Source organism: Lycium barbarum, chromosome 9 (genome assembly GCF_019175385.1).
Source record: "Lycium barbarum isolate Lr01 chromosome 9, ASM1917538v2, whole genome shotgun sequence".
Classification (NCBI taxonomy): Eukaryota; Viridiplantae; Streptophyta; class Magnoliopsida; order Solanales; family Solanaceae; genus Lycium; species Lycium barbarum.
In genome coordinates, this window is record NC_083345.1 from 26,763,786 (window position 1) to 26,772,785 (window position 9,000).

Consider the following 9,000-nt stretch of genomic DNA (forward strand, 5'->3'; position numbering starts at 1 on the left):
GGGCAAAATTTAAAGACCGCAAATATGAGGGGCAAAATTTAAAGACCACCCCAAAAGAAGGGCAATTTTGCGAATTGCCCGTGCTGTGAAAGCTTCTACTTGGCCCAGTAGTCACTATGTCTTGTTTTTTATCGAATGGAACCGGTAGCCGCTTGCAATTGGTGATTTGCATAAATAGGCTAGTTGCGCGTTGTTGTTTAGATTTTGTTCCTTATTTTGAAAACTGATTGAACACTTACTTGTAGTTGTTTACAACATGGTTTAATTACCCTGCAGTTCTATTAGATTGAAAAGATTTTCTGAGCTATTCAATTATTCACAAGACATGTCGGATCTTCAACGCTTACTTGTAACTATTTACAACGTGTGTTATGCAAGTACTTTGGAGTCCTAGCATATTGTCATGACTTATGTGTGTTGAGTTGTTTTCAAATCATATCGGGTTGTCAAAACTTACTTGTAACCATTTACAATATGTCTTGTTGAATTAACCTGAAATCCTACCTAATTGGTAAGACTTGGTGCTTGTTCATTATGTTCACAAAAATTTGGATTGGTATGACTTTGTGTTATCTGCATACTACATGTCTTGTTAATTGTTCACAAATCTCGTCAGATAGTCATGATTTATCGTATTGTTCAACAAATTATTCTTTAAGTCTTCAATTCCAAATATGATATATATAAAAATAAAACTCACCCATAATCTACTTCAAATGACCTGAAATTTGAAACAAAACATCCACACACCGACATAAATGATTCTTGATAACCAATAGTAAAAAAAAACAAAAAAAAAAAACAAATCAAGTAGATTGATCTTGTCATCTTTCACATTTTTAATGGCCGACAATGAAGTTTTGAGATTTTTAAAGCATATCACTAAATTTGTGCTTGAAGTAGGTTCAAATACGGACACGAGATTTGAAGTTAGAAACTTCAGACTCGCGTGTCTGATCCGAAGGCGGCAATATTTTAAATTTTTCACAATTTCGGCTAATCGTAAAAAAAAAAAAAATCCCAGAATGGTTACTTGTGTATTTGTCAACTTGATTTTGGTTGATTTCTCAAATAGCCTTTTCTCTGGCTACTCTTTGTATTGTGCCCATATTATTATGTTTTTTTTTCTTCATTTTTTAAACAACTTTTTGAAATATAATCTATACATTTCACAGCAGAAAAGAACGAAAAATTTATAGCTTATCCATTGTTGACAACTTTAGCCGGTAAAAGATTTGGTCATAAATTCTTTTTATCGGTAACTCGAAATTTAAGAAATCATGAAAATTAAAAAGAAAACCAAGGACTTTATAGATACGTTTCAAGATTAAATTTTATCTTCACTAACCAAATTTGATAATTTTTATTAGTGAAGATTTGTAGGGCATTCAAAGAGATGTTGTTGTTTGTCATGTTTAAAAATAAGTTTTTGTTAAAAATAAAATGCAGTAGAAAAATGTTGAAAATTTATTTTCAAATGAAGTAGCACTTTAGTCAAATTTCTAAAACAAAATTATTCATTACTGCCAAATTGGTCTCATCTAAAATAAACTAGCCTTGAGGTGTCGATAACCTTGCTCTGATACCACTACCATGTAATGTTTCGCAGATGACATTTCACAACTAGTTACGTGACTTTTGTAAATCTTAAAACTTTTGTAAACTCCTTTCCCATCTCATTCAAGATTATGAGATATGAATCAATGACTCTCATAAAAGAAACATAATTCTTATCATATACTAGTTGAGGTTTCCTAATCCATTCACCCTCACGGTGAAACAAAAGATTAACATACAGATCTTTCATATTGAATTGTCTAGAAAACACACAAAAACAGACATAAAGGGCCGCACATCAATAAAATAAGCACTTTAGAGAATCTATACGAAAAGAAAGCAAAAACATAAAGGGGGCCACATGTTATTTACAACATAAAAAATAGGGGTTATGGACTTCTCAACTGCTAAGATAATACTAAACAATAGAAAAGTGGACATAAAACACACACATTCATATTCACATAATGCAATACACCTTCACATGTAAAAAACCAAGATAACACTCACATAAATTATTCACATTGCAATTAAAATATTCAATAAAGGCCACAAAACAATAGAATTGGACCCCGAAACACAAGACAAAATCCACAAAATAAAAAATAAAAAAACTAACTCATCCCCATGTAGAAATACTAGTAGTGTTTTAACTCAAGTAAAAAAGAAATATCAATCCCTATATCAATCATTTAACGGAAATATACAAATCCTAAATCCTAACCACACAGCTCAACTAAATACGAAAATACTTAGAATCCTAGTAAAACAAAACAAATAATGATTTAGATGCTAAAATAGGAAAGAACTTACGTAATGGAGACAAAATCCAATGACCAAACTCCAAAAATCTTCGAAACCGTAGCCCAATCAAACCCAACTTTTGAAATCTCTCTTCCCGTAATTTTCTAAGTTTAAAAAGTGTGAAATGAGGGTCTTTAACTCTACCATGGGTCAAGCGGATGAGTTTTTTTTTTTTTTTGGCACGACGGACTGCTTAGTCAATTTTCGTGGCAGTCGGTTAAACCTGAGGGTATTGTGGTCCCTTTGTTAGAAGGCAAGGGATCGTTTGGTACCAATATGGAACAGAGTATACGTGCTCTGTTTTAAATAGTTTGAGGCTACTTTTGGCCATTTTGGCGTTCTCAATAAAATTTCTTTCACTAGTTGGCTTTAACACACCACACAGTAAAAAAAAAAAAAAAAAAAAAATGCTACCACACTAGATTGTATAGTTCAGCTCTACTCCTCAGTCTTAACTTCCCGCCACCCTGCCCCAATTAGCTCCGCAAAATTGCGTCTTTGCCAGTTACCAGCTATGGAAAAGGAAGGCTCAGCTGCGACTAGGGTTTATATTCAGGTATTCCACATTTCTTCCAACCTTAATTTAATCCTTTGCTTCTATTTCCGCTATTCAGCTCAAAATCGGTGATTATTGTAATTTACGTATGCCAATTTTGTGTTACTGTTTAATGATTCATTTTTTTTTTTCTCCATAAATTTAAACTGATTTGCCCCAATCATAATTTAGGAAAAGCAAGACTCGGACCAGAGTTTTTCCGGTATCTCCTCCTCCTTGAAACAAATCTTCCTAATAATAAAGGCATAATAATACATAGAATAGACACCTTAACTTGGCCTCAACTGGCAAGTAAACGCCCCAACTTTCAGAAATGCACATCTAAACACCTCAACTTAGTTTAAGCTGGCACTGTAAACACACGTGGAATGCCATGTGTAACTCACGTGAAATGCCACATAGTATGGCTGGTGTTTACGGGGCCAACTTAAATCAAGTGCAGGCATTCTCAAAGTTGGGGTGTTTACCTGCGAGTTGAGGCCAAGTTAAGGTGTCTATTCTATGTCTTATGCCCAATAATAAACCTAGCTTAGATTGTTTGTTCTAATTGAATCTGTTTTGCTTTGTTTGAAATTACCAGAAGAGGAAGATATGGATGACAAATGGCTGACAAATGACGATTGTCTTAGTGGACCCTCAGGAAACAAGGTACATGCCTCTTGAATTTTGTTACTTACATTTTCACATTTCTATCATTTTTTCTAGTTAAAACACCAGCTGCCTTCTGCGATTTTTCTAAAGAACCCCTGCGTTATCTTTAATTTAGGACAATTTGCTTAGTATTATAGTGAAAATGGGCCTGAAGTAGAGGAATGGGTATAGAGGAGTCATATACCTAACCCGAACTAATCTAGTTGGCTGATTGATTGTTAAAGTACTGCTTCCTCTTATAATGTTTTGACAGATTTGTCTTGTATATTATATGGTGAAAAACAAAATTGATAATTCCTTGGAGGGGTAAGATTTATGTTTGGGCTTAGATAGCTAGCAATTAAATAGTAGTTGTGAGATAAACTGTAAAGTGTTTATTCACAATTTCGGGCATGTTTACTGCACAAATTTTCTAGTTATGGCAATTTGCCCCCTTATTTTGTACATATGAATTTGCTCATGGATTCTTTAAGTCTGACGTTTCTTGTTTGTCAGGGACGTATAGGAGTCCTTTCCCAGCTCGAAATGCTCACAGGTAAGCTCAATGAAACTTTTATCTGGCGGCCGACTCCTCCACTTGAATTTTCCCTCCAACAGACACACACAAAGGAGAAAGAGATAAGGACATTTGGAAGTTATCCATGTTAATCTTCTGCAGATGTCAAAAGACTTCATCATGCAACTGACAAAATGAATTCTCATCAGCTGGTATTGGTTTGAATCCACCTCCTTTTTTCTCACTCTACCTTCATTTCTTCTTTCTGTTGTTCCTTTGGTCCTTTTCTTTTCCTCTTTTTCCTCTTTTTTTTTTTTGTTGGGCTAAATATTTCTCAAAGAGTTCCTAGTTGACTTTAATGGGTCATGGTGGTTAAGAATTCAACATGGAAATTGCCTTTTTGATGGGGAGTTCAAGAAGAAGCTTCTCCTCCTGTTTATCTGGAATCCTCCAGTTTAAGGAACAGAGCCTAGTAACTGGGGGGTTTTTGGGGAGGGGGGGGGGGGCATGTACTGTCGCAATGTTTATCCCATCCGCAAAAGCCATAAATTACTAAGTAGCTGTACACAAAAGTAATAAACAATAGGAGGTCCAAGTGACAAACTCCTCTTACAGTTCCGGTTGCATTTTTGTCAGCAGAGGCAAACAGACTTATGCAAAGACGAGGACGATGAAGTTCCTTTTTTTAAGAGTCAGAATGGTGACTTCATCAACAAAAATGATCATTGGATGACGTTGTCCTTAGATGATGAATTTTGTCACGTTACTAGAATGACATCCACTTGTAATTCAGAAGAGGAAATTATCTCTGATGATGAGGTATGACTGCAGAACTCTATGCCTACAAAATCAATGTCACTAAACTTGAATACCTAATGTTGTGTTCAACGAAACTAAGTGCTCTTTGGAGGTTAAACTATCTAGCAGATGGGGCCTTCTACTGACGGAAATTTAAAAAGAGATGGTAAAAGCACAATGCCTAAAGTAAGCGCAGATCTCAAATCAGGAGTTTGCTTGAATAGAGAAGCTGGGTGTTCATCGTTGTACGGTGTTTCATCAAATTTGAACAGATCATATAAAGGTATTAGTACATCTGTTGACTTCATTCCCCTATTTTGCATCCTTTGTCTTGATACTGATGATGCCATGCCGTCAACTCAACTGTGAGATGAATGGTCTTAATCAAGCCTCGTTCATTGTAGCTGGTTTAGTTGTCTCGGACTAGGCTGTCACTAACTAGCATAACATGTGTATAATGGTGCTTCTCAGGAACAAGAGCTCATGGACTCCAAGTAAAATAGAAAAGAAATGGATTCCTCAATATTGAATCCTCAAATCTTACATCTCTTATGGCTCTTTTTCTTTATTTGAGATCTGTGATTGAGTTTTCAAGCTGTAATTTTGAAATGATTTTTGCTATCTACTGCAGGAAGCCGGGGCAAAGCTAAGCCCAAGTTTTTGTTCCAATCCCGGCCACAGAAGAAAGATTTTGCTTTGGTTGTCCATGAAAGTTGTGAAACCAGCACTCCCTTATCGGTTCTTCCCCTAAACGTAGAATTAGACATGCAAAGAAAAAATATGGAGTCACTGGATGACTTATTGGAGAATTTTGGTGAAAATGAAATACAACATTTTGAGGAGAGTTTGGTGCCATCTGAAGTAGCAGTTGTACCTGATCCAAATGAGCATTCCATGGCTGAGTTTCTGGATCACTTTCAGCATACAAGTTCCCTACCACGAGGCAATTCTAAAATGGTTTGCTTTCTTCTTCTCCAGATCTCTTTTCTTAAAGATCTTAGTAGCACTTCTGTATTACCATTTTTACGATTTCAGTTATGCTTTGAATGTAAGAATCATTCTTTATCCAGCAGCTGCAAACAAGAAAACAAGGATCACGGTTACGGAAGAGCAACTTATTGCTTCTCGGTGACAGAAACATGATCAATGGTGATCAACCTGAGGCACTAGATAGTGACCCATCTAGTGATGAGGATGTAATAAGTAGTTAATCTTTTACTGTTTTATCATAGCAATCAGTTGCCATAGGTAGTTCTCTCAATGCCTTTGTTTTTGCTTCAGAAAATTTCCCAGATTCAGAAGTCTGCTATACCTCAGAGGAGCATGGCTGACCAATTTCATCTAGCATTAGGAGCTGTACCTACGAATGAGAGGCTATCTATTGCAAGGCCTAAGCAATTCGGGTTAGTTATGGAACTAGAATGTGTCAGTTATGAGCATATTCTGCATGTTTTCTAGGAACAGAAGAAACAGAAAAATAGTCTTGAAATTTCATCTTTTCTCATATTGGCAAGCCATGCAGGTTATCTGGAAGGTTGCAGCATGTGATGCAATGTGAAAAAGACAGAGATACATATTTCTTGGAGAAGTTACAAACACATGATGCTTCAAGTGGTAAAAGTCCAAACTCTGTATCTTCTGTCCTCTTGCTTGTTTCTGACCCTCTCCTCTGCTGTTATTTCAGGTGCAGAAAGCTTCATTGATGTGAGAATTTTGTCAAGTTCTTTCGAGGCCAAGCTGAGTGTTTGTTTTTGTGCTTTACATGGAGATGAAGAGGTACTTGAACTAATTATTGTATGTATGCTAAACAGAGGTTAAGAATATGAGTACGTCTACTTTATTGAGGATACAATGCTCCTTTCAACTTTTGAAGGTCTGTCTACTCAAAATTTCATTTTGGAAATCATATAAACATAACATGATATATAAAGAAGTGATTAATTTATAAACTCCAATAAGAAGAGGTGAAAATCCTTTTGGGATGAGGGAGTATATATTTAGATCATTGGTGTTTTGACACTTAAAAATTTAAGTTCACAAAGAAGCATGCAAATTTAGGGTCAGAACATGCCCATGATCCAAATGTCTAACCATGAGTTTAGCATTCACTGGTCGCTTACAATCCATGGACATTGTTTGTAGTGGAAGAATATCTGTATGCAGATTGAATAAATTGAAATATATAGGTTTACGTTTGTGTTTAAATACATTAGAAGAAAGGAAAAAAGTGAACTCAACTAATCAGTACCCATTCCCCGAGCGCGTAGGGTCTAGAAGGGAAAGAAAGAAGTTCATACCATCTGGTTAGTCATTTCTTTGTATGGGAATTTTTAAGAATGATAAGTGGGTTCAAATATTTTATTAACTGTTTATTCCTAGACTGGCTGGTTTGAAGGTTTCATTGGTTAAATAGAATAGATTTGTGGTGTTGGGTGAATGCTATCTACAATTTTATGTTTCTTTGCAGGGTTCTGAGTGCCTGAGCAATCCTCAAAAAAGAAAGGGTACTGGTGGAAGGAAGTTAACTATCATTTTTAGCTCAAGAGTCTGTAAAGATGTCGAGCTTGAAATAGGCAATGTTATCCGCATACATCAGCCTTGGTAGGAGCAGCTTAAATATTTTTTTTGTCCCTGATATTTGTTACTGGAGTACTATATTTGTATGGTTGGCATAATTCAATTTTTTTGATACCGGTTTGAGTAAGATGGCCTTTGGCACCCAACCTAAACTATTATGGTTGAAATGCCTATAACACCTTTTTGGTAGTAGCGAAGCAAACCAAAACAAACAAGCAGACAAAGCTAGATTGATTTTGGCCCCTCCTAGTTCGGAGGAAAGTTCTGGCTTTGTCCTTGTAAATTATTCCTTTAACCATTGTGGATGTGCATATGCCAATGTCTTCAAGTTGGTAAAAGCTGTACCTTTTACTAAACTTTCTTGCATTGCTTAATTGATGCTAAGTGGGTTTTTTCACGGTTACTTTTGCTGGTGCAGGAAGGAGGTACATGTGAATGAGAAAGATGAGGCCATCATTTTATGTGCATATTTCTCTCAGATTTAGTCTTTGGATCACATTTTATACCAAGGTAATGGCAAGGTTTCTAGAGATAACTTTATTGTTGTACTTTGCGCTTGCCCTGTATTTTCCAAATAGAGTATAATATAGACGTATATTTTAGCCTTTTTTGCCACGAATTTCACCCAAAACTACTGCTGAATGTATGAATGTAATCAGGTCACTTTACCAATTTGAAAATGCGGGCTCATGACATATCTTACCCGATAAATTTCCCACACGTATGTAGAAAGGTAAATAAAATGGCCATCATGTCTCTGTGGATGGTGTTTGAGTCAACAGAAATTGATCCTGTTGCTTCCAGACAGCGACAGACAATGCTGCTCGAGCAGAAAATGAAGACAAACTTGGAAGGATTATTGATGTATACTAGGTGAGACTGAGGGAACGAAAATACTCGGGAGGAGACAGCTTCACCCTGGCAATGTTGCACCATGTCCAAGTTATACACTGCTTGATGGGAACTAAATCCAAGGATGTCTTTAATTCTTGTCCTCATTTAAGAGCTTGCTGTGCGGATATCCGGGCAAGACCAGCTTGGTCTAAGGGCCTTGAGTTGCATAAACAGTAAAATCAAGTAAATTTGGCCTGTGATTAACACCAGGATATTCTATTATCTAATTTCCAATGAGGAGGAATAAGCAAGCAGCAGGTCAAAATGCATCTTGGCATTTGGAGGACATTCTGGCTTTACTTTTGTGCATTGTTACTTGTTCTGTTGGTTTGAACAATACTGTCAGCCAGTTAGTTTATATAGATAGCATAGAATTGATTATTACACTTCTAAGAGGAACGAACTAATAAGTGTTGAAGTTTCCACACCTCCCATACTTGTTGCAGTTGGAGTTATTACCCAATCTCAGTCTCACACAAAATTTTAGCAAATTACAGTGGCTAGCTCGAATTATAGCCTGTAGCAAATTAAGTGTTGAAGTTTCCCCACCTTCACTTCTATTCTGTATAACTAAAATCTTCTACGTGTTATAGTTTGAAGTAGTCAATCTGTAATATCCAACTTGTTTGTCAACTTTAAAATAAACTTCATTATACTAATTTTCTGC

The 9,000-nt window shown here is 36.0% G+C and overlaps 1 protein-coding gene across 8 annotated transcripts; it reads left to right on the forward strand.

Moving 5' to 3' along the window:
- Window positions 1-2,518: 2,518 nt before the first annotated feature.
- On the forward strand, window positions 2,519-8,767 carry LOC132610692 (uncharacterized). 8 transcript variants are annotated; one of them, XR_009571270.1, is made up of 16 exons: window positions 2,526-2,917; window positions 3,089-3,119; window positions 3,498-3,565; window positions 4,064-4,103; window positions 4,227-4,276; window positions 4,701-4,883; window positions 4,989-5,145; window positions 5,494-5,819; window positions 5,933-6,058; window positions 6,144-6,265; window positions 6,385-6,476; window positions 6,547-6,638; window positions 7,330-7,463; window positions 7,858-7,949; window positions 8,099-8,172; window positions 8,244-8,767. XR_009571270.1 is itself a non-coding variant. In XM_060325047.1 (15 exons), the coding sequence occupies exons 1-14, from the start codon at window positions 2,876-2,878 to the stop codon at window positions 7,922-7,924; spliced, it is 1,527 nt and encodes a 508-aa protein (XP_060181030.1). In that variant the 5' UTR covers window positions 2,523-2,875; the 3' UTR covers window positions 7,925-7,949; window positions 8,099-8,767. The 8 variants fall into 8 exon arrangements, 7 of the variants coding, with proteins under 7 accessions (XP_060181031.1, XP_060181030.1, XP_060181032.1 ...); XM_060325047.1 differs by having other exon boundaries at window positions 2,523-2,917; window positions 6,385-6,473; window positions 8,099-8,767; XM_060325043.1 differs by having other exon boundaries at window positions 2,527-2,917; window positions 8,099-8,767.
- Window positions 8,768-9,000: the final 233 nt, after the last annotated feature.

Coding starts and splice junctions, on each gene's coding strand:
- LOC132610692 (XM_060325043.1), top strand. CDS start 2,876: ATGGAAAAGGAAGGCTCAGCTGCGACTAGGGTTTATATTCAG. Junction 3,566..4,063: donor GTGGACCCTCAGGAAACAAG/GTACATGCCTCT, acceptor CTTGTTTGTCAG/GGACGTATAGGAGTCCTTTC. Junction 4,277..4,700: donor AAATGAATTCTCATCAGCTG/GTATTGGTTTGA, acceptor CATTTTTGTCAG/CAGAGGCAAACAGACTTATG.